General features: G+C 42.4%; 2 protein-coding genes across 4 annotated transcripts in view; one reads left to right on the forward strand and one right to left on the reverse strand.

Moving 5' to 3' along the window:
• LOC117545965 (F-box-like/WD repeat-containing protein TBL1XR1) overlaps positions 1 to 16,795 on the forward strand; it is a 74,276-nt gene extending 57,481 nt beyond the window's left edge. Inside the window, exons 3-16 of one of the 2 annotated variants that reach the window (XM_034216014.1) lie at positions 1,333 to 1,432; positions 4,361 to 4,506; positions 5,025 to 5,250; positions 5,355 to 5,487; positions 6,177 to 6,318; positions 6,878 to 6,941; positions 7,458 to 7,555; positions 7,664 to 7,724; positions 7,810 to 7,931; positions 8,480 to 8,554; positions 9,209 to 9,336; positions 9,936 to 10,101; positions 14,354 to 14,455; positions 14,548 to 16,795. In XM_034216014.1, coding sequence (XP_034071905.1) covers positions 1,375 to 1,432; positions 4,361 to 4,506; positions 5,025 to 5,250; positions 5,355 to 5,487; positions 6,177 to 6,318; positions 6,878 to 6,941; positions 7,458 to 7,555; positions 7,664 to 7,724; positions 7,810 to 7,931; positions 8,480 to 8,554; positions 9,209 to 9,336; positions 9,936 to 10,101; positions 14,354 to 14,455; positions 14,548 to 14,574 — 1,548 coding nt within the window. In that variant the 5' untranslated portion in view covers positions 1,333 to 1,374 and the 3' untranslated portion in view covers positions 14,575 to 16,795. The remainder of the gene's footprint in view (positions 1 to 1,332; positions 1,433 to 4,360; positions 4,507 to 5,024; positions 5,251 to 5,354; positions 5,488 to 6,176; positions 6,319 to 6,877; positions 6,942 to 7,457; positions 7,556 to 7,663; positions 7,725 to 7,809; positions 7,932 to 8,479; positions 8,555 to 9,208; positions 9,337 to 9,935; positions 10,102 to 14,353; positions 14,456 to 14,547) is intronic. The other variant, XM_034216016.1, reaches the window with a different exon arrangement.
• Positions 16,796 to 17,508: 713 nt separating this feature from the next.
• si:ch211-51h4.2 overlaps positions 17,509 to 24,950 on the reverse strand; it is a 96,912-nt gene continuing 89,470 nt past the window's right edge. For both annotated transcript variants that reach the window (XM_034216012.1, XM_034216013.1), the window contains 4 exons: positions 21,463 to 21,565; positions 21,032 to 21,101; positions 20,829 to 20,932; positions 17,509 to 19,296 (listed from right to left, as the gene is read on the reverse strand). In XM_034216012.1, the coding sequence (XP_034071903.1) occupies positions 19,086 to 19,296; positions 20,829 to 20,932; positions 21,032 to 21,101; positions 21,463 to 21,565 (488 nt within the window). In that variant the 3' untranslated portion in view covers positions 17,509 to 19,085. The remainder of the gene's footprint in view (positions 19,297 to 20,828; positions 20,933 to 21,031; positions 21,102 to 21,462; positions 21,566 to 24,950) is intronic.

A 24,950-nucleotide genomic window follows, 5' to 3' on the forward strand; every position in this document is an offset into this window, starting at 1 on the left:
CCCTCCCCTGCCCTCATGGGTTAGACATTCTGCAAAGGCCAGAGGTCACGAGGTCATGCTAAATGTTTTTCTTGGCCAGACCAAGAAAGTCTAACATCCTGGGAAGTGAAATGTAAGCTAGAGTGCCCCGTACCCATGAGAGTGCTTCATCCACTTAAATGCCATTAGATGCACAGAAAGTCTCCTTTTGGGAGGGGGGGTTGGGGGGCTGCAGACACTGAGCTCCAGGCATTACATGGCTGATTATACTCAGGGGAGAATAATGAGCTGGTCCTTATTTGGGATCAGCTCTCTGGCTCTCATGCCCCTTTCACGCGTTTTCAGGCTCCGGCTCGGAGCTGGAGCCTGAAAAGCACCGGTTTTTCCTCTTCACACCGCAGAGGCGCCTCCTCTTAGCTCCGGAATCCGGTTCACTTCCAGCTCCAAAAAATTGTCGGTCTAGAGGCAAGAGCTTCGGAGCTAAGAGGCGGCGTCGCTTACGTCTCTCTTACGTCGAGGCGGGTTGAAGTAGATGCTGAAGACCACAAAGAAGTCTTGCATTTCGCATGTGATGTTTGTAAAGTTCCAAGTAAAGTCGTGCCTTGTAAAGTCGTCCGATGCCTTCCATTTCGTTTCGTAAGAGCATAACCAAAGCGAACAGCGCTTCAATACAATCGGCCATTGTTTTTGTTGTCGATGTGAGGGATTTCCGCGCGGTTTGGATTTTATGAAGCAGGCACGTAAACGGTGACGTCATGACGCAGCAGCGGCAGCTCTGGGCGGGTGTGAACAGAGCGGGAGCAGAAAAGGGAAACCGGAGCTGAACCAGAAAAGCTCCCGCTCGGAGCTAGAAAGGGAAAAGCGCTGGTGTGAAAGCTGCATCAGTGAGGTTATAAAGTTCCCAAGCGTTTTACCTCATGAAAACACAGACAAAGCAATGTCTTACAAAAGGTTATACCACAGGAAGTGTCACCTTCCTGCTGATGTCTCACCCCTTTTATTCGTTGAGTTGATGGATTGCGACCTAATTGGTTACTTATCTGATTTTAAATAATATCTGTAATTGATTGTCCAAAACAATTATTTTCTTGCTGACTTTTTTTTATATCTACACACCTTTCAGAAGAACAACCTACCTAGAAAGTAAACCTCAACTACACATAACTGCAATCTTTTTTGCAATGAAATTACATTTGAATTATCTGTAAATATGAATATATTTTTTAATATGCGTCATTTTAGGTGCTGCTCTGAGATACAGACGCATTTGAACTGTCCTATTGGCAGTCACATGTATGTGTTTTGTGCGTTGAGCAGAGTGTTACTGACTGACTGAATCTCTCTCTGTTCCAGGCTGTGTGTGTGTGCTGACCTCATGGTGTAACAGGAGTAAAGATGAGCATTAGCAGTGATGAGGTCAACTTCCTGGTCTACAGATACCTACAGGAGTCAGGTACTTATCATAATCAGTCCGAAAATGTCATTACATGTTGCTGATTAATTATTAAACAACTTTCATTAGTGCTTGGCTTTCTTACTAATCAGATGTTACATCCAATGTCATTCTGATTTCCATTATTTCTAAATGAAGTGTTGGCTTTGATACCGTGTCGCACATCATTTGAGATGATTGAAGGTCAAAGTCACCAAGCATTAGAGTGATTACCCCAGAAACTTGTGTTCTGCATCCGGTTTCATGATCATATAAGAAGATTTTCCATATGAGATTAAATCAATAAGTTTGCGTTCTATTGACAGTCAAGCCTGCTAGCAACTGAATTAATAACACGAGTGCAACAGATAGCGCCGATCTCATCGCTAAAAACTGAAGGACATTAGCTAAAAGCTATAATTAAGCTACATGTAGCACATCATCTATGTTTAGCGATCATATCTGAATTCCAAGCTGTTCTGCCACAGCTGCCATCCCCTTTACGCAGTTACGCATCCCTGTGTTCTTCACTGTGTTTGTCCAAGAGTGCTCTGTGCTGGCTTGATGCTGTTTGCATGTACGGTGGCTCGGAGTGGTCAAACAACTCTTTTCAAGGCTTTTGATTAGAAAAACATCAAAAATCAAACCCATCCTAAAACTTGAATGAGTTATGAAAGTCCAAGAGTAGATATGTGTAAAAACATTGCCTCACTGTCAGGTCCCATTTGTTTTTAAAGAACAATACGAACTTGCTTTGACCTATGGTAAACTAACATTTGGTCAAAGTTTCACCAAAGTGATGAGAAGCTATTCTTGTCTTTAAAAAGTGTATTGTAGCAAAAAACCCCAACGAAACAGTAAAGATAATTCGCTGGGAACATGATTTTTTAATTTATATTTAAAGCCAAATAAATGTTTTTCTAGCAGTACTATTTCATGTATTTTATAACATTTGTTTCTGATATTGTATCTGTATCGTTCCCCTGCATGACTCCACACATGAGAGAAACGCCTGTCTCTGTTTGATTCTTTCAACAAGTTGCATGTTAGGTGGTTACACAACACCATGTGTGTGGGTCAGCTGGGTGTATGAAAGGAACATTTAGATTGAAGAGAGAACAGCACCACACACACTCACTGTCTGTCTGCAGTGGTGGGGGGGGGGGGGGGGGTTATCCACTACTAAATCAATCCTAAATGCATAGACTGTATTTACACTAAGAACTGTGCTAAAGGCTGTAATGCCAAACCCTGACCTGCACATTGGGAGTACACATTTGTATTATTGGTGGTGCTTTTCTGACCGAGAGGGAAACCTCATGGTTAAAGAGTCTTTCAAATGTGTCACTGGTCACTAATAAATGCCGGCTTCCTAACCTTTGTGACACTGACCTTTCATCTACTGCGCTGCGCTTTGTAACCCTGTATCAGTGCAGAGTACACTCTCACATGTGTGTCAATGAACCGTGTGAAACTTAACGTCCCTCGCCTCATATCAAATACTTTTGGCACAGATGGCTAACATAAATCAAAAACATTCCGTCACGTTTACATTCTTGTTTAATCTTTTATTGAAACACAGAAGTGGTGCGTCAAATAATGACAGGCCTTTTGATCCTTTACATTTAACACAAAGATCCTGTTTGTCTATTGAACATATTTTAATTGACACATAAATAATGTACACGATTACTATGTGTTTTTATATGGACAAAGGCTTCAGCTGTCATGTGTAATAATACAGCAGACCCGATGAGAATGATTCACATTTACACGTCCCAAAAGGCTACTGAGCTGGCAACAAGTTGGCCTATTCAGACCCTATAAAGCAGGGGTGTCAAACTCAAGGCCCGGGGGCCAAATCCGGCCCGTGACTTCATTTGATGTGGCCCCACAAGAGCTTGCAAAGAATATAATATGTTTGTTATACGGTTACATGGCGATGTACAGAAGCAGGTTGCCCATACATGGAGCACAATGCATCTCAAATTTGACTTTTTTTCTTCTAAATATGCCTTTTTTCTCAGAATTGACTTTTTTTTCAAAATGTCTTTAAAAATCATTTTGTGACATTCTCACTGAAGAGACTTGCAATTATTTGCCCCAGACTTCTGCTTTCAGACCGAGTTAATTCTGAAGTTATTACCCTATCCGATTATAATCCAATATAATACATTATTTTATATGTATTAAATATTTATATATGTATTTTTATATAGTCTTAAAGTTACAAACAGCCCTTTGAGTGCAACCATAATGCGAATGTGGCCCGTGATGAATTTGAGTTTGACACCCCTGCTATAAAGTCATATGTTATGCTAATTTCTACTTCTACTCCACTGCATTTTGGAAGCAAATATTGCATGTTTTACTCACTACATTGTATTTAACAACAATAGTTACTAATGACTTTGGCAGGTTTATATTATTCATAACATAATAAATCAACTGATACACTATACTGTACTGCTATGGATAGAAATGCCTTGCAGTATAAAAAGGGATTCAAGTTATGCCATCTTTAAACACTGAACAATTACAATTAGAGACACATTAATGCGTCACTAATTCTTTTTTATTTTCTGAAAATGACCACTGTGGATAGTGAGTCTACATACTTACATACTTTTGTACTTTTACTTAATAAATATTTTGAATGCAGGACTTTTACTTTGAACAGAGTATTTTTAGACTACTTTGACTTAAGTATAGGATCTAGAACTTCTTACACCACTGTTTCATGAACACCGTAAAGTCTATGATGGGGGAGTTATCTAGAAAAGAAACACGTGGGCGAGTATGAATAGAGAAAAAGGTTAGTAGCACTCGTGTGCAAGGATCACGATGGCAGTGGAGGAAACGTAAGATATAGTCCCTAAATAAATCATGAAGGAAATGCTATTTACTGTTTTGTACAGTATGAGATGAAATGCCTGCTCTCCTCTCCAGGGTTCTCCCACTCAGCGTTCACTTTCGGGATAGAGAGTCACATCAGCCAGTCCAACATCAATGGAGCTCTGGTGCCCCCTGCTGCCCTGATCAGTATCATCCAGAAGGGCCTGCAGTACGTGGAGGCTGAAGTCAGCATCAACGAGGTGGGGCACAACAACAACAACAACAACAACAACAACACGGAAACACTCCTCTCTACTCTACATTCCTTATCCCCTCTCTTTATCTCCTCTTCTCCCATCCTTTCCCATTTGCTCTCCCTTCTCGTCTCCTCTTCTTCTTTCCTTATGTGCTTTCCCTTTGTTATCGTTTCTCTCCTTGTGTCCTCCCCCCTACAATCTCCTTACCTCTCTTCCTCTCCTTCTCTCTTTGCTCTTCCTACCTTGTCTCTTATACGGTCCCTTTCTCCTGTCCTCGTGTCTACTTTCCTTGCCCCTTCCCCTCTCCCCTCATTTATCTTCTCCTCCTCCTATCCATGTATCCTTCCCTCTATTCTCATATTTGTCCTTCCTCCTTTTCTTGTCTCTTTTCTTCTTCTCACCGTATTACATGTTTGTCACCTTTTCTCTCTTCTTCTCTCTCCTTAATTCCTTGTCTCCTCCTCTTTCCCCTCGGCTCTCTCCTCTTCTCCTCCCTAACTGTTTATTCCTCTTCTCTTTAGGATGGCACACTATTTGACGGGCGGCCCATAGAGTCTCTGTCTCTGATTGACGCAGTGATGCCGGACGTTGTTCAGACGCGGCAGCAGGCCTACAGAGATAAAATGGCGCAGCAGCAGGCGGCCACTTCAGCCCCGACCTCGGCCACCGGAGGCAGCATCGCCGGCAACGCCAAGAACGGAGAGAATACTGCCAACGGGGAGGAGAACGGAGCCCATGCCTTAGCTAGTGAGTGATATGCTTACAAAGAGATAAGGGCTGTGGCGAGTGATGGCCAATGTGTTTTCACCTTGGTTTGATGTGTATACTGTACTGCCTTGCCGTGTGCTTAGATAACCATGCAGACCTGATGGAGGTGGACGGAGACGTAGAGATCCCTCAGAACAAGGCCATGGTCTTGAGGGGCCACGAGTCAGAAGTCTTCATCTGTGCCTGGAACCCCGTCAGCGACCTGCTGGCTTCAGGGTGAGTCACCTCTTCTCTGACACTTCACGCTCAGTCGGTATGAGGCAACAACAGCTAGTTCCTTTCTCTGCCTTTCTTATACAGCACAGGAGGTGATGCTACAAAGCCTCTTGAGTTTATTTACTGTTAACTAACAAGGTTTCAGTGAATCCTGGTGCCCTAATATGATCATTTAGAGTTTAACGCAGTCATCTAAATGTAGGACTCTGAACTGAAGGAGCTACTTTTGCATAATTTGAAGTTTGCTAAAGTAATGCATACTAGTGGAGCGCTGTTGACTTTGAGAAACATCTGTTTGATTTTTCTGTAAATCATGTTAAAAGATTTGTTATTGACATTGTGATGATGATTTTAGCCTGTGCCCAGCATCAGTGTGATATTTACATTTTCAACATGGTTTATGCTGAATTGCCTGTGTGTGTGTGTGTGTGTGTGTGTGTGTGTGTGTGTGTGTGTGTGTGTGTGTGTGTGTGTGTGGTGTGTGTGTGTGTGTGTGTGTGTGTGTGTGTGTGTGTGTGTGTGTGTGTGTGTGTGTGTGTGTGTGTGTGTGTGTGTGTGTGTGTGTGTGTGTGTGTGTGTGTGTGTGTGTGTGTGTGTGTGTGTGTGTGTGTGTGTGTGTGTGTGTGTGTGTGTGTGTGGTGTGTGTGTGTGTGTGTGTGTGTGTGTGTGTGTGTGTGTGTGTCTGTCAGGTCTGGGGACTCGACGGCTCGTATCTGGAACCTCAGTGAGAACAGTACGAGCAGCTCCACACAGCTGGTGCTGAGACACTGCATACGAGAGGGGGGGCAGGACGTCCCCAGCAACAAAGACGTCACCTCGCTAGACTGGAATGTAAGCACGCTGACACACACCATGTAACATGTGGGTCACCATGCGGGGGTGCAGTTGCAATAATGGCAGGAGTGTTTTTTGTTGTTGTGCGATTTCATGTTGTCATGCCGCTTCAAAGCCATAATGTATGCCTTTTTACTTATTTATGTATACTTATGTTAAACATTTGACCACTAAGGAGATATAAAGACAGAAATGCATGAATGTGCTGCACGTACACTCCTGTGCGCATCAGAAAGGCAAATTGCACCCAAAGCCCCTCCCATAGGGACTCCCAAAGCTCCCTGTACGTTACTGATGATGAGCTGTAACAGCGGGAGAACATCAGAGAGGAATTTTCCTTTGGCTCAGCCAGTGGATTGTAAACCTGAGCCAAGGGCAGAGACCAACGCTTCCTGGAAAGCGTCCAGCTGATGGAAAGCACAGACCTCTCATTACATTCTTTCAGCCTGGACTCAGTAAGGCTGATGCTGCAAAACACAGTTCAGACAGCTGTATTCAAATAACTCACACACACTCTCTGACACACTCTTTAACTTCTCTGTTTCTCTCTCTGCAGAGCGAAGGCACACTGCTAGCGACAGGCTCGTATGACGGCTTTGCCAGAATATGGACGAAGGACGGTGAGCTGACTTCATTTAATCACCATAACGAGCAAAAGCATACATCCGGGGGAATATGTTATATCAAGAGTTAAAGTGTACGATGTGCACTGATGGACTACAGCCTGTGTGCTTCATGGCTCTGTTTACTGAGCAATGCTGCCACCTAAAGGCAGGTTTGCATATTGCCACCAAGGTTCTGACGTGTAATTTAGACCATTAACCCTTGGGACACTTTTGCCTTTTCAGTTAGTTTGATCACATGGATGTGTAAGTGCATATTGAACACATTATGGTGAGGCTGATTTGTTTTGTTATGTTGTCAGTTCAAATAATAAGTCTATAATAAACTATGCAGCCAAAAAACAGAAAACCAGTACCCTCTGCCACCGGATAAGCATTGTTAAAGTACCAGCAGTTTTCATAATGTCACTAACAATATTTATAATCACAACTCTCCACCTCGTGCTCCTCGGCCTATGGGGAGGGACTTCTGATGATACTAACTGTTTCCTCCCCTCCTGTCTTGCTCCACAGGGAACCTGGCCAGCACACTGGGCCAGCACAAAGGTCCCATCTTCGCCCTAAAGTGGAATAAAAAAGGCAATTTTATCCTGAGTGCAGGAGTAGACAAGGTAAAGCAGGAAGTGTTCAGTAAATAATTAACCTGCAGCCTTATTTCTCATGAGTGTGCTGTGTAGTCCCTGTTAGCTCTAACTGAACATGTGCATGTGTCCTGCCAGACAACAATCATATGGGATGCCCACACAGGAGAAGCCAAACAACAGTTTCCCTTCCACTCAGGTACAGCAGCCTCACTTCCTGTCACTCACAATGTTCCCGCTGTGTTTGGATCTCTCTCACGTGTGTCTCTAACTCGCCCTCACAGCTCCGGCACTCGACGTGGACTGGCAGAGCAACAACACGTTCGCCTCCTGCAGCACAGACATGTGCATCCACGTGTGTAAACTGGGACAGGACAGGCCCATCAAAACATTCCAGGGACACACAGTGAGTGCTGTGTGTGTGTGTGTGTGTGTGTGTGTGTGTGTGTGTGTGTGTGTGTGTGTGTGTGGTGTGTGTGTGTGTTGTGTGTGTGTGTGTGTGTGTGTGGGTGTGTGTGTGTGTGTGTGTGTGTGTGTGTGTGTGTGTGTGTGTGTGTGTGTGTGTGTGTGTGTGTGTGTGTGTGTGTGTGTGTGTGTGTGTGTGTGTGTGTGTGTGTGTGTGTGTGTGTGTGTGTGTGTGAGATATGGTGTGTGTGTGAGATATGTATATTTAATACTCATGTGCATCCTATGAAAGGTCATTAGGTTAGTTGAAAGCCATAATATTACGTTTAAATACAAAAATACCAATAAAATCAACGTTTCAGTTGTTTTACTGTTGAGTATTTGATCTACGTACTGTTTTGATAGCAATACATTGGATCTAAAGTTAGCATAAATTCCTGATTTCTTTTTTAAACGTCTTCATTTCTGATGGTGTCCCTGGAGAAACAGACACACACACACATCTCAAACAAACACACACATCTCAAACAAACTCTCTTCTCCCTCCAGAATGAAGTAAATGCAATCAAGTGGGACCCCACAGGGAACCTGCTGGCCTCCTGCTCAGACGACATGACGTTGAAGGTGAGCTCTGATGCCACGGTGAAATATTGGACATCTGGTGTCATCAATATCACTCTGCAGCAGCTTCTTCCTGTGACCTCAGAGTGCTGAGTCATAAAGAAAGTAATGATGTGATCATGATGACTGGGGATTCTGGAAAGAGCATCCATCTCCCCTGCTCTTCAACACGTCCTTCTAAATGTCTGTTCAGATGTCGGAGTTAGTGGTTTTACAATGAGCTATAAATCAACTTAATTACAGTACATGTGAATTTGAATCCTCTGCAGAGTTAAACAGCACTACACGATGCACAGCGTGAAGCATTAGCCTCGTTGGGACATTTCTTTCTTTCTTTTATCATTTCCTATCATGTGTTTCAAACACTATACCCACATTCACGTCAAAGTGAGTAATGGGGTGCAAATGATTGCCTGTCGATATGTGACTAAAGCATTTCATATGAGTAACTGAAAACTCAGCTTCTCCAGTTGTATATATGATATGCTAAACTTCTTCATTACACAAGAGCAACCTTTTATTTGTTTCCTGTTTAAAGTTTCTTCCCTGGTCCCACTTTTTGATGAATAAATGTTCTTCTGCATGTTAAAACAGATGTCCTTTAATGATCAATTTGAGTTTTGGATACATTTCTGAATGTGTCTTGTTCTCCTGCAGATCTGGAGTATGAAGCAGGACGCGTGTGTCCATGACCTGCAGGCCCACAGTAAAGAGATCTACACCATCAAATGGAGTCCAACCGGGCCTGGAACCAATAACCCCAGCGCTAACCTCATGCTAGCCAGGTGAGAGTCACAGCATCAGAATGCTACGCTAGTTAGCCACTCACACAGCAGATGTTCAGCATGTAGTTATTCAGCCAGCCCCCTGCCTGCTTTACTGAAAGCTTTAGATACATTGTTATCTACATTTCAATTGAGTTATTTTTTTATATTTGATTTAAAGTGTGCCTTTTTTAATAAAATATTGGAGAAAAAAAAGTTCAACAGGGGTAAAAAACGAAGTATACAGTCAGGGGTCAGTGTACTGATAACACCCAGTTGTTTATGTCTTTCACCGTAAACATCTAATACAAATGCATACAAATTTGAAAATGCTAACCATACTAGTTGTCCCCACTCTCTGTGTTTGCAATGAGAGCTTTTAAAACTCCTTATGATATTACATTTACATGATTTGTGTCATTAATGGCACACATCTGATGTACCCATCGAGCTACATCTGGAACACTTTTTACATTCTTTTATTGCAATATTGCAGATAATCAAAATGTCTCAGTTAAACCCAGAGATCTAAAACCGCAATTGTTTTATTAGTCCACATTTTAGAAAGCATGTCCTGATCTCTTTCCCCCCCCCCCCCCCCCCCTCTCGTGTGTCCACAGTGCATCGTTTGACTCCACGGTCCGTCTCTGGGACGTGGAGCGGGGGATCTGCATCCACACGCTGACCAAGCACCAGGAGCCCGTCTACAGCGTGGCCTTCAGCCCCGACGGGCGCCACCTGGCCAGCGGCTCCTTCGACAAATGTGTGCACATCTGGAATACACAGGTACAGAGGATGAGGCCAGCTGTGCAGCTTCAACAGCATAAATGCACTTTTATGAAACGTCAGGGTAACGTTATCTTTGGGTCTGTCTGCAGCTACTGGAGGAAGGTGTTTCTATAGAGACATCCCTCTGTTCGGGCAAACATGGCACACTTCCACTGCATGACGGAGCAAACAAAGCTCAATAGTGACAGCCCTTTAACAGGTTCCTTCTTACATAGATGCACGTAACACTTCTATAGATGGACACTTAGTCATTAAAGAGCCAGCATTATACTATCACCATGTGGACGAGTTATTTACTGATCCTTCTCTTTACACTACATGTTTAAAGAGCCTGTGACAGCATCCCAACAACTGTTGTGCAATGAAATATTGGGCTACTAGTCATCTCGAACCGTCAGTTTAAAAAAGAAGTTGCGATACCGTTCCGTTAAATATCAATAATTTCGAACATCGCGGGGAAATTCCTTCGACTCATTTTGAAGTTTTGGGGGAAGCCGGAAGTGACGTCAATGCGGGAACGCTTCACTGTGCGGCGAGAGAGCCAAACACGGACAAAGTGTGTTGTCATGCGTAGAAATGGTGAATTACTGAGTTTAGGCACGTTAATAACGTTTTAATGAAGTTGACTACAGTATATTCATATGTGTCAGTGATTTCATGTCAATTCGGCGAACATAAACATAAATGATCGTGGTGAAGATGATGATTACATTAGGATTACAAATCAGTAGTGAGAGCTGCTGAATTTCCTACCGTCGGATGTGATATAAAAACAAATCGATTATTTTTGTAGTTGTAAACTCAAGTGGATGAAACTACATTTATTAGTGCTTTCATGTCAATTCGGCGAACATATGATACATTAAATGATCGTGGGGATGATGATTAAAAATCGTTTGTTTGTGCCGGTCTGCATTTCCTGATGAGAAAACAAACCGATGCTTTTTGTAGTTGTACACCAACATGGATTAAACGTGTGGTTTTTTCACCACAATGTTGGGGAAATTAATGGATAAAATGCACGGATTATTATTATTATTATTATTCCCACTCCGATCGGGACACTATGTCCACCGTTTCCCCGCAGCGAGGCTCCCCCCGTTGACAGTTTACGTGGGCTGGGTGCAGTGGCGGACTGGCCATCGGGACGAATCCCGATGGGCCGGTACCGAAGTGGGCCGGTCGGATAAATCACTAGCACATCCCCCATAGGCGGCGCGTGAGGCTCAGGTTTGGGAAGGCTAAATAACTTTGTTTACCTGACGCTGCCCGCCTCCGGCGTCTATAGAAAAGAGATCAACTCAGTGTGCGGAGTTTAAATCTCTCAAATCATATTACAGGATAAAGGAAATACAGTTTAAACTGTCGTATGCAGAGAAGACGCCGACGTGTCGCACTTATCATTCATATCACATCATCAATCAGATCATTGATCATATAATGTATCATATATTTCCTTATCTGAGTCAGCTTCTCCAGCCGTATCTGGCCGTGCAACACTTACAGTGTCACATACTGTATGCAGAAGAGAAGTATTATTTTAAGCAACACATTATGTTGACGAAACACTCGAGTCAAATGTAATTAAAGTCAGATCCACTCGTGTCTTAGACGTGAACGCGCTCTCAGCTGGAGAGAGAAACCCTGGCTTGAGTTACCGAGTTGATAACCAGCGTAGTAGGACCGCTTAGCGAGATCTCGTTTGTTAGTTTGTTGTTGTTAGTTTGTTTGTTACTCAAACATATCCAGGGTCTGTTGAACTGGCTTCGTAGTACAGGGCACAGGTGGCTAGCAGCGCTAATGTCAAAGACACAGACATTGTACATTATATTTGTATTTTACGAGGATGCAAATATTTACATATTTACATTTACTATCTACAGCACCCGCCGCCCCTGATATCCCCCACTCCCCCCGTTGACAATTTACTAGCGGTACCGAAGTGGGCCGGTCGAGAGTCCCGGGCTGATTTTTAGTCCCAGTCCACCACTGGCTACATGACCGTATGATCGCCCATATTGACGCACCTAATTCCTAAACTTCTAACAGATACAACATAAACCGATCCTTCAGCCTCATATGAGCTCTCAGACACGTTCAAAATTAAACTGTCATCGCTGTCTGAGCTTGCTGCTGTGTGCGCCATCGTGCGTTTACATGCAGATGCTGGGATCCTGAACGGTGCAGCTGGAGCGCTGTGCCCGCAATGACGTCACACATAATTTGGCGGGACTTGAAGAATCCCCGAGAAGATCCAGAAAATGGTCAACATTGAAGGGCAGATTAATGGTTATCAAAGTACAAATATCCAAAATCAGTTCAGTAACGATTTTCAAGGGTCAATATTTACTCAAATTGATGGGTTTGGATGATGGGGGAAACTCGTGTCACAGGCTCTTTAACTTGTTATTCATGTATACAGCCAAATATGCAGCTTTACGTAGAGGAACCTGCACATATTAACACTAAATAAAACCTAAAAGGACTTATAACATAACATGGAAATCCAATTTGGAAAAAAAAAGCATTAAAACAAAAATAAATACCATGGATAAAATGCAAAAATCTAATCCAGTGGTTACAAAATAATGTTGTTACATGTTTTTCTAACCACCGGATATACAAATAAATACTTTAATGCTCCACCAGCAGTTTCTTTTCTTCAATGATACATTTCTGACAAAAAACTGTGTCTCAGGGCTTCTTAACATTTAAAAACCTATTAATGTGTAATACCCGATTAACGGGAAGAAACTCAGCTAACTGACGATACGAACCATTTTTACCGAAACAAAACACAAGTCTCACAAGAAGCGTCTAAATGAGCCCTGAGCGAAAAAATGCTAACGCACTTAGCACAGAACTCACGTTAAAACAGCCTTATTACTTATCAGATCTGCACAAATAAGATGTCGATTAGCAAGCTGAGATTCCACAGATTCTACAGGTATTAGTATCACCACTGAGCGACCAGAACTCGCGGCGAAATGACAACAAACAACAACAACAAAAATTAGCTTTACGGGACCAAATCAGAAAATAAGTCTTACTGTTGCTGTTGTTCTGATCAAAAGTCGTCTTCAATGGCATTACAACAATAACAACGCTGATGAAGGTTAAACCAATGTCACTTTGAAATGATTACTGATAATCCATCATCATATGTATGTCCATAACGGAGTTTTCATATTAGCTGCTACGATAGCCACCAGAGTGTGTCGCAGCTTCCGGTTCCGGGGAATTCTGGCTACGCATCACTCTATTCACCAATGGGTAATGTTTAGATGGATTTTAGGAACGTCCCCTCGATTCTATTGGCTCTAACGGTTAAAAAGAGGTGTCAATCATCAAAATCGACCGAGGGGGGCCAGAGATGTGGAAAATCCACCCAAATGACCCCAGAAGTGGGTTTTTTTTCTAAATCTCTCTAAAGATTATTATCATATGTTATAGTTTGGATTCCTAAAGCTTTTACTCTACTATCCCATCATTCAAGGGTGGTTTTCACTAGAAGTAATGTGTTTTTTTTGGACGGAAACAATCATTTACATTTTTTTTAATATGTTCAATCTGAATTTACTTTAAAATAAAAAAAATCTATATTGATTCTGACTTTTCTACATCCAACTCACAGGTGTAACCTTGCTTTGAGAAAAAAGATGATGAATGTACCCCTTTTAGAAGGGAAGATATGGTCCTTTGTTCTGGGAATGTCATTTTGGAGCCTGAGGCCTGAAAAACAGGCTCAGGGCTGAACAGGTTGAAGGACTCAGAGTCAAGGCTTTACTGTCACAGTAGCTCCAGTGTTGTTATGGCATGGATCAACTGCAGTCCCAGGCTCCTTCAACAAAGCAACATGAATAAGACATACAATAATAAAACAATTAAAATAGTGCAAAAAGAACCATAATAGAAATAAAATAGTGCAAAGTGACCAATGTGCAAGTAAAAGTGTAAGAAGAAAACGACATACATGTAAAATAGAATAACATGAGCTAAAACCGAATGTTAAATGAAATACTGTAAAGGAATAAATACAGTTTATTGAAATGATAAAATGCAAACAGATGAATGCTTAACATTTATTTATTATTACAATAAACAGCATTTTATTCCTGTACATTATTTAATTTGACATCCTGTGAAATTAGAAACTGTACACCATTGGGTTACGGTTTGGTTCAAAATCCAGCAATAAAGAATAAAAGGAAACTATGAAACCATGTCTCTTTGTCCCTTGTGTGTACAGACGGGCGCTTTAGTCCACAGCTACAGAGGGACGGGGGGGATCTTTGAGGTTTGCTGGAACGCAGCCGGGGACAAAGTGGGAGCCAGCGCGTCAGACGGATCTGTGAGTATACTCAGGACCTCTGCAGCTTTTATTCGGACAGTTCTGTCCACGTTCTGACCCTGTCCTCCTGTCCTCCTGTCCCCCTGTCCCAGGTGTGTGTACTAGACCTTCGGAAATAGCGCCGCTGTTTGTTGGAAGCCATGGACCGACCATGAATGTGTACATAGCCAAATGACTGTCCCTGCCCTCGCCCTGCCAACTGCTCACGCTCACGGCCCCGCCCACCGACAGACAGGAAGCAGGAAACAGGAACAGGAAGCAGCCCACACAGCAGGTCCAGACAGGGGTGAACAGACGGAGGGACCCGGGGGGACGGACGGCCCCTCTCTCACAGAGACTCTCACAGAGATGCAGAAGGGACGCAGTGAAAAAAAGAAAAAAACTGATAGACAAAAAAAAGTTACAGATCCCTATATGTGCCGACATTTGGAAGCTCTTTTGCTTTTTTTTATCTTTAAACCATCGCTCATCGTCATCAAAATGAAAAACAATGAAAAAAGTGTTGCTCTTCGTTACTCGTTGGATCTCATCGTGCAGACATATCGAACTCCTCCACCATAAAATAGGACGGCACTTAGTTTTTTTAAATTTCTGATCTCTTGTTTCAATGTTTTTATATTTGTTATCTTCGGGGGGAGGGGGATTGGAGAAGGACGCACACACACACACACACACACACACACACACACACACACACACACACACACACACACACACACACTCACTCATGGGTCATACGGTTACATCAGAATGCAGTAGCTCATGTTGTACATCCTCCTGTCACATGACGTCCATCTAGATGCTTTAAGAACAGCTCCTCTGTGCACTCTGATCTAGATGCTTCTCTCTGGACTCATGACATCACAGGAAGCTCACCTCCACTCATCTGAATGTGGAGTTTGCATCCCCAGCCAGTAGGATTCCAGCTGACCTTCTTACCTAATTTGATTCAGGCCTCAAACCATGGAATACCCTGATGTATGCTGGGAAAAGAGGATGTTTTTGCAGCTTCTCAGCGTCTAAAACCACAGAGGGTAGAGTCAAAGGAGCTGGACTCAAGCTCTTCATCTGATTGGCAGCGTCCACACACTTTTTATTGCTCTGTGTGTTTGCAATTGGCTAACAAGTGAAAACAAGGACTCTCAAATGGTTATTCGTTTTTATTTCAAATATCTGGCGCCTTACACTTGGAGTTAAAGTTGAATGTAACTGTGGATGGCCAGGAAAACTGACTTTGTGATCTGTTTTTGCGACATTGACGGTTTTCTGACAGTTTTTAGTGTATGTCATCGTAAGTTCAGATATGAATTACAAGCAAGGGGGACACATTCACGGTTTTATACCTTTGGCTGCTCAATATAAAAGTCAAGTCAGTCTGAACATCTCCATGTGAACGCAGCCAACAGATTCTCAGATACAGTTTCGTACGTCGAATCATCAGTGGCAGTCGTAGTGTCTCTATTTTCCAATCAAAGGTGACGTATTGGGTTGTCAGCAAAAAAGCAACACAAAAAAAGAACAGAGAATACTATTTAGACACATGTGGCTATGAACTCTGGGAAAAGTGTTCCTGGCTCTGCCCTGTTTTAGTGGAACAGCTCTGCCTCCAAGACTAAATACATGACAGTTTCATTAACATGCACATCCATGGGGGGGGGGGGGTGACTGAGCTGCCTTCACATCACACTCAAAAATACAAAATGACAGCCTGAATCCCACCGGCACGAGGCTGCTCTTCAGAATCAAGCTCTAAAGCAATATTTGGACATTCTTTTTTATAAACAGCTACTTGTCAAATTGTGGGGGAACAACGACACTGCGTTCACGCTGGAGGACATTAGAGATGTGACGTAAAATAATTGAAAACATGTGGTGCATTCAATGCATCGGACTCTGCCCTCGCTCACTCTCGGTTCTGCTTCACGTTTTTCTCCGAGGTTCCTTACTGACAACACATTTTATACTCTTTTAAAGACACATTTAAAGTTACATTTTTGTAATTTCTTTGTAGATTTGAAAACAAAATGTGAATTGATGATTTATTGGCGGTGTTAATTGACATGTTCTATACATTTTTAAATGTTTTGTTTTGTTACTTTGATGCTATTTCAAATAGCAAACCCTGAGCTGCGGATCTGAGGCGCCTCGCTGCGGAACACGTGTCCCGGAGCAGATTACCACTAAATGTGTCTATGTTTAATAAAGAAATGTTTTACTTTTCTTTTTTGCTTGGATCTTTTTGGGAGGAAGTTTTGTCCCAGAAAACGACGGCCTACAGAGAAGACAATTCAGAAAAAAAGTTACTCTTTAAATTGAATAAAATTGTAATTTTTCAATCAAGCAAAGACTCTAGGGACTTTTTCTGGTTCCCCTTTTATTTTCGCTACAGTCACGAAGAGGGTTGCTCTGGAAGCAGACACCATTTCATTGGTTGAATATGGACTTTCGTATGTGTCTTATTTGATCAAGAACACTTTAGACATTTCTTTTGAAAAATATTTTTCTGTGCAAATTTGAAGGGAACATTTCTAATTGGCTTTTTGTTCCTGTCCGATTGTTAGAAGTCTAAAATATGTTTCCTGTGCAGTGGCAGAGTCGAACAATATTTATTCTCTGGTGATATTTGACTGAAAACAAGTGAACTCATCTCACACCATCATGACATGTTTTAGTTCTCATACATTTGAATTGGATTTTAACCTTCAATTGGACTAAGTTTAAGCTTTAGGTACAGAGGTTTTAACGACACCAAAAACACTAACTTAATTTCCGCCTCTAATAATTTCGACATTTCTCCAAAATGTGTTCCTATTGAGAGTCCTGTGTTCCGTTTCTCTCCGCTGTGTTTAGAGCACTTGAGCCAACAGTTCTGAAAGTATCTCACTCCTCCGGTCTGTGCCACAGTTTAGTCGGGTGGCCAAAGTTGCTGACTCAGCCTTTCTCTGTCAGCAGAAAGTCATGTCGGCGGCCAGCGTCTCCCCCATGTTTCCATCACATCCATCTGTTATCATTTTAACTCAGATCAGTGGAACAAAAGTCCAGAATAAAATATATTTTGATAAAGAGTTTTGTGTTTTTATTGAGTGTGCGTACAAATGCTGTAGTCAGTGACAATCTGTGTTTTATTCACGTGAAAACACAAAAAATATGACCAATAAAACATTGAATGAGAGCTTGAACGTCCCTCATGCTGGTGACACAATGAAACTAAAGAGGCATGCTTTACTCTCACTGTATGTTCATAGAGCTACAGGAATATTCTTCTTCTTAATGTAAAGGGAAGTTGCAACAATCTGGATTTGCATCTCCAAAATGAAACCTCCCTGAGTGTACTAACTCACCATAGCTTCCCATCTAGCGAATGTTAGCTATCGAGCTAGCTATTGCCAAATTCGTGGCTCTCCTAATTGAAATTTGAATGATTATTCACACCTTATTGTTAGACTTTTAGTACAGACCTGTGTCTACCTTTCATTTAGTGAGAGTAATCACAAAATGTAGAAATAGTTATTTTCTGGCCTGAAAAACTGTTATAACTTAATAAAACTTCATTCAAAAGCTTAATAACTGTATTTGGCAAGTAAAGGTAGATAAAGCTGGTGACACTATGCAAAGTAATAGCAATTACACTTTAACCAGGAAGTACCGGCAATGTGGAAGCGCCTTAGAGCTGGCGGTCATAACGTGAATAGGAGACGTAAACAAAAAGTATACGGGCCCCAGAAAACAATTGTACACTGTATTAGGTTAGCTAAAAGCAATTACGTTTAAATAAATACATTATGTTCACAATATTATTGCTTTTAACTAACCTAATACTATGTGTAACCTGTTGACACAATACATTGAATTAAAGTCAACCTTTCCGTTTTGTCAGGGCGAACACAGGTTCCCGGTCCCAATGGGCTCAGCCTTGGAACATTATAAGGCCTGAATGAAGAACATCATTTAGCTGTACAAAATAATGATGTCACTTTTGTAGGTTAGAGATTTTCTAAGTTGTGTGGGGAGGATAAATAGAGAGGAATGATGAATCCTGAGAGAACTTGTGACTTTCTGCCTCAGTGTGCAACGCATGAGGAGTGCAGAACAATCCGCAGTGACAGTCAGGATAGAAACGGTGCATTGTGCAGAAACGTTTGGGAATACTTTTGATTTAACTTACATACGGCCCCAAAGGACAAACTCTTTGGGTTTCCCTACACTGAGCCGGTGTAGCAATGCAATGCATGTCGATTCAAGCCGTACCATGTGGCTTTAGCATAAAAGAAGATAAGCGTGATTCAAAACGGTACATTTATAGTGGTTATATTGAATAATTTTATAATAATAAATAAACTAAACATAACATACATTGTAATTTAAATAAATGCTTTGTTATTCTCTGCATTGCCAGTAATTCAACCTATAGTGTAAGATATATAACGTCAATAAAACGTATGTCATATTTACAAGTGTGCTTTGTCATCATATATATAAAGCATGTTTGAAAAGATGCCATGGGAAAGTGCAAAAACTCAAAGTATGGCCCCAAAGACAAAACAATGGCTACATCGTATCATATTATATAAAAGCACTTTTTGCGAAGCTTCAGATTTGTTGGCACTTCACCCCCCCCCCTCCCCCCTCATCAGAGCAGGATGGAGGCGTTGGCTGCTGTCAGCCCCCCCGTCACGTTGTGTGGGGGGGTGTCCTGACTGTGGCTGTACACGGCGATGTAGTGAGCCACGTCGGCCACCGTCTGCAGGACGTCGTAGGTCACCGCAAACAGGAAGTAGGTGGGCAGCAGCCAGCTGAGGCTGAACACACACTCCCCCACCGGCAGGGGGACCGCCATGTGTCTGGGGGGAGGAGGGGGTGGGAGAGAGAGTTAAACATCATATCAAATCATTTTTATTTTAAAGTGGGCCTATCATGCAAAATGCACTTTTGTACGTCTTTTATACATGAATATGTGTCCCCGGTGTTCCAGGGAACTCAGAAAACACAACCCTCTCTCTTTTCCTCCATACCCAAATCTCTAAAAAAGGGGCTGCAACAGATCTGATACAGACTGATACAGATTTGAAATATCTCTGACGTCTCTGTGTCCACCTATCAGGAGGAGACAGCCACGGTCATTGCCGTTCGAAAGCGCTGGAGACACTGTAGTACATATGCCAGGCCTGTAGGTGGCGCTGTAGTCTGCATCAAAAGCAGAGAAGAAGACTTCTCACAGATTCAGCCCTTGCAAAAACAGGGCTGGAAAAGAGCAAATAGAGCGAAATGAAGCATGGCTAAAATGCATGATCTGTTTGGTATTTTGAAAAAAAACTTTGCAGACATGTTTTATATAGGTATGGCCCTATAATATAGTATTCAAATATAGCATGAGGGGTCCACTTTAAGTATAAAGTACCATCCACAACATATCGAGAATATTTCCATTAGTTGAAATGTTGCGTTGGAGGAAAACTGTGAATAGATTTGATTTATTATTTATATTTACTAGTTATCTTACAGCTGGATAATGTTCTGGTTTCCTGAAGAAATATTACTTATTTTGAACTAAGAGAAAAAACACAAGCTCCATTTAGATTGAAATAATGATTCGGCTTTGATTACTGTTAACGCTTTGTTTGCTATTTCTGCCTCAGCTACACAGTGTCACTTTAATATCATGCATTGATTGGAAGGGACGTATAAACACGTCTCTATTCTCCCCATAATTATTGTATTTCCCTACAGTTATAATTATTCACATAAATTGTAGCAATACATGTTGAATGTTTAGAGCAGTGAAATGAAGAAGGTGAATTGGGAAAGTAATGAAGAATGAAGAGTTATTTCTAAAGGATAGCAGCAAAGTATATTTGGAATCACAAAGAATAAATGACGTCTCAATGAAACTCAACAAATGGAGCTCAGCGTAAGTTCAACCAGGAAGACCGTCTATTCACTATTCCTACGTAACTACTCTCTCTCCTCAATAAGTGATCGGGGGCGTCACTCTCAGGCAGGAGCTTTTTATATATTTTGTTAAAATCATGTTTTGGTTTAACACCTATAAGTTTGGAATGAAGCCGAATATTTGTTAAAAACATGTTTTGGAAATGATTTCTCGGCACTACAACATCAACCTTCTTTTTAAAAACAAATGTTGACTTGATTTTACAACCCTCTGCATGTATTTCAATGTTTGTATTACACAAGCCTACAGCTGCAATCTAAATCTAATAACAGTTGAAAAGAACAGCAGCTCGTGTGTGGGAGAGAAACCCCCTCTGGAGGGAACACATGGATTTGAGCTTTTGCAGACCATTGACATGCACACAAACCAGAACACACTACAGGAAAGTGTGCAAAACACATAATACAAGACAGCGTTCCTCACTTGAATCTGTCCTCTCTGGACTCTCTGAGCATGATGAAGATGAACAGTCCCACCTCAGTGTTCAGGGAGAACGAGACCACTTTCTCCAACATGATGATAAAACTCTGAAGAGAGGAGGAAGGAACACAGTGAGCACTTCATCTTCATCACCCTTCATCTCCTCATCACTTCTGTTAGCATGTGAGTGTCTGTGCATCATTTACCTGGGGATCGCACACTGACACGATGAAGATGGCCAGGAATGCGAGCAGTGACATGAATCCTTTAGCCATGCTGGAGGAGAAACAGAGGAAGAATCCGTTCAATTGGTCAAAAAAAGGATGGGGAAACAAATCGCTTTATCTCTGTGAAGGGAGACTCAAAATAGGAAAAAGCACAAGTTAAAAAGTAAATAAATACAAATGTCCCCTTTTTTATATTTATTTCTGTCTCTTTAATTCATTATTTTAAAGTGTAAAATGTGAGTGTGAGAACAAAGTCAACCTGTTTAGATGAGCTTTAGTACAATAACAAAGTTGCTCAAAGTCACGTGATTTTGAGATGTATCAGTCAATATGTGATTCAAACAATCACAATAGTGACTGGTAATTATAGATTGGTGAACACAAAAGAGTGTGCAGGTTTGTGAACACACCTCTTTGCTGAGAACAGCGTCTGTTTGTTGGCCATTCTTCTCTCCCAGGATTTAGACAGCTCCTCCATCCTGCTGCTCCACAGAGAGCTCACCACTCCGTCAACTGAAACACAACGTCAGTACAAAACTTCATCAGGATATATGCAGGAATCCTGAAGTCAAATGTAAGACCTTTTAAGACCTTTTTCAAGACCCTTTCCATACATTTTAAGACCTCATCGCCACTTGGAGTTCTAACCGCTTACATTGGCGACACACTTTACCTCACATTTACTAAGGGTGCTCAGGAAGAACAACTTGGCCACTAAGCTGCTGGTGACATTCTACCGCTCTACCATCGAGAGCCTATTGACATACTGCATCACAGTGTGGTATGCCAGCTGCACTGAGGCCGACAGGATGAGGCTCCAGAGAGTCGTAAAAGCAGCACAGAGGATCATCGGCTGCCCTCTCCCCTCCCTGATGGACATCTACACCTCCCGCTGCCTCAGTAGAGCCAAACACATTATCAAGGACAGCTCACACCCCGGCTTTCACCTGTTCAACCTGCTGCCCTCCGGCAGGCGCTACAGGTGTATCACATCCAAAACAAACTGACTCAAAGAGTCCCAAGAGCCATCATTGCTGTTAACACCTGAAATCATGTGAATCAATGTGACTCTGTACATATACATATCATTACTATTATTATTATTATAAATACACACTATTATTATTATTTATTACATTACAGATTTTATTTGTATACTCCTGGAAATAATTAATGCACTTTACTCTTTATTCCTTTATCCCTTATTCCTAAGTATGTATGCTGCGTGTATTTTGTTGTCTTATGTTGTGATGTTTTGTTGTTGTTTTGATGGCACCCTTGAAAGGGAGAAGCATTATCCCATTGTACATGTATAATGACATTAAACTATTCTATTCTACTATATTGATTGTAAGATAGCACAACTAAACCGTTTGTGATAACTCCTTATCATAATTCAGATAGAGCAAAGCACAAGAGAATGAATTGTGAGACCAACCCAATGCAAGGTTTATTAGAAATGTGATTTAGGCATTGTTCCCAAGAGATAAAACAGACGGACTACTGAAGCCTCCTCTCCACATGAACTTCAACCTCTCTGTGAAGGTCAGGTTTAATGCAGTATGCTGCTTTGTTGCTTCTGTACTCTGTGCTCTTTTATTCCAGTACAACTCCTCAGAAACCATTAGAAACCAGTATTCGACCAATACACAGCCCCGGGACATAGGGCGATGTTCTGACGTCATCACCCTCGCACATTTGTCATATGTTTACAAAGAACGATATTCAGGTTAAGACTTTTCTCGTTCTCGAAACACCCCCCGTTTCTCAATGTCGAGTAAAGCTGCTCCAGAGCCACTATTTCAAGCATACTAAGTCATCGAGTGGCGCAGAATCACTGTTTAAATGCCCAGCATACATGTGCTACCAAGCAAGCCTCCTAGACATTGAGAAACGGCTGTGTGTCTCTTCCTTGGAGGAGCAGCATCGCCGGACTCCGCTGCTCCTCCGTGCAGAGAGTCGGTGTGTGTCAGCAACGTGCAGTCAGGGGAGGCACGGATTGGTCATCGGGAGAGTCGGGACTTAAACACCGCGGCTTTCTGGCTATGACTTAGCATGTGAGACCGGACAGCTTTGATCCCCATCGACAGTGGCGATTCTAGAGTCTGTGGGGGCCCCTCGAACCAGCTTTCATCACCATCAGTGGTGCCCCAACACACTCCCTCCTAATTTAGCATAGTTTGACCTCTACATCGCAATCACTAACCTGGTCGAAATATTTCCACACATTACTCCTTTTTGACGCCATGTCTGTTGTGTAGGACTCTTCTTAGAGTGTAAATAATTACCGGACTATGACTGGTAAAATATGTTGAATACCGGCAAAACTAAATCTCTCCTGTCAAAATGTCTATGTACTTTGCCGCCACACACGGTTGCCAAGCAGCGCTTATTGTTGTTTAGGCTGGCCACTCATGTGTCGCGAGTATTGACAGGGGGCGGGGGAGCACGCTCATGAACTGTTAGCGCCGGAACCTCGCAACGGCTGCGGAGCGCATTTGGGCCAAAGATGAGGTTTGAGTCTGCGTCATCTGCGTGTAGGGAGGGGCAGCAGCCATATCATTGGCTAGAACTAGCTAGATCTGATGGATTTGGACATAAACACGAGTGAAGTATAACCGGACGCGAGAGAGAGAGAGATCAGCACCTGCAGCTCTGCCCGCTGTGAGGGACCGGTGAGCGGAGCAAAACACAACTTTGGACGTCAACTAACACATTTAGCTATGGCACTGTCGTATATATATACATTGAATTATTCAATTTGATAATATGTAATCAACTTAGGCATCACTCCCAAAACAAAACAAAAACAAATTAATAAAATAATTAATAACTCATATTCTATAACACATAGGTGTGAGCAAGCTCTCTGATTGGTCAATAGGCGTGTTTGATTCCACGATCAAACAACGATCAAATAGAACGTGCCTTTTCACAACAAGTCAGTATCCCTCCGCGTCTGAGAAAAACAGTATACCGTTGGGCCGAAAAGTAAACTGCCTGCAGTTTGCTTTTCGAACTGGAACAAGAAAGCAGCGAAGAAGTAGTGGTTTCCATAGCGACACACAGCCGTTACACTGTTACATTGTCTCTCGTTGGAAAATCGTTAGCTACAAAATGTCAGATTTTAAAGTTAATTTTGATTTGTTGGGGGGGCCTCAGTATTGATGAATGGTTGGACATGGACACAGACCACAAAACCAACGAAAGATTTGCGGCTGTTTCAACTGACTGAGTGCGTTGGAAAAAAGTCGCAACGAAAAGAGTACATTGGCGTCAACTACCTGGGCTGTCAAATGTCTCAAATCATGTCCGTTAGCGGACATAACAATGAATCATCGCTTCGCAGCTACTGGGCTCCATCTCTGGACAACAGAAAGATGTGGAGCAACGCGCTTTTTGCCAGTCCGGGACACGCCATGAAACGGCCACTGGAGGAAAGCTCTTCCGATAACCTACCCGTGAACACCACAGCACCACCTGCAAAAAAGTCTGGCATGGAGTTCATGGAGAGCCAGACCCGGCGCTAGAACAAATCTAAAGGGAGGGCATATGATTTTCATGGGAGGGCACACAACACCGTCACGTGCTAGGGCCTGCGGCACAATATATATATCAAACAGCAAGGCCAACAGCATTGCGTAAAGACGCACACTTATCGCAAATACATACTAATTTCCTTATTTGTTTCCTCGCTTATCTCTCTCTCTCTCTCGCGCGGCGCTCTCGCGAGCGCTCTCTCTCAGCTCTCTCTCTCTCATCGTCTGCTATCTCTCTCTCATTCCTAGATCTCTCTCTACTACTCGTCGTCCATCTCTTCTCTCTCTCCTCCTCTCTCTCTCTCCTCCTCTCTCTCTCTCTCTCTTCTCTCTCTCTCTCTCTCTATCTTTCCGTGGCC

This window comes from Gymnodraco acuticeps, unplaced genomic scaffold (genome assembly GCF_902827175.1).
Source record: "Gymnodraco acuticeps unplaced genomic scaffold, fGymAcu1.1, whole genome shotgun sequence".
Taxonomy (NCBI): domain Eukaryota; kingdom Metazoa; phylum Chordata; class Actinopteri; order Perciformes; family Bathydraconidae; genus Gymnodraco; species Gymnodraco acuticeps.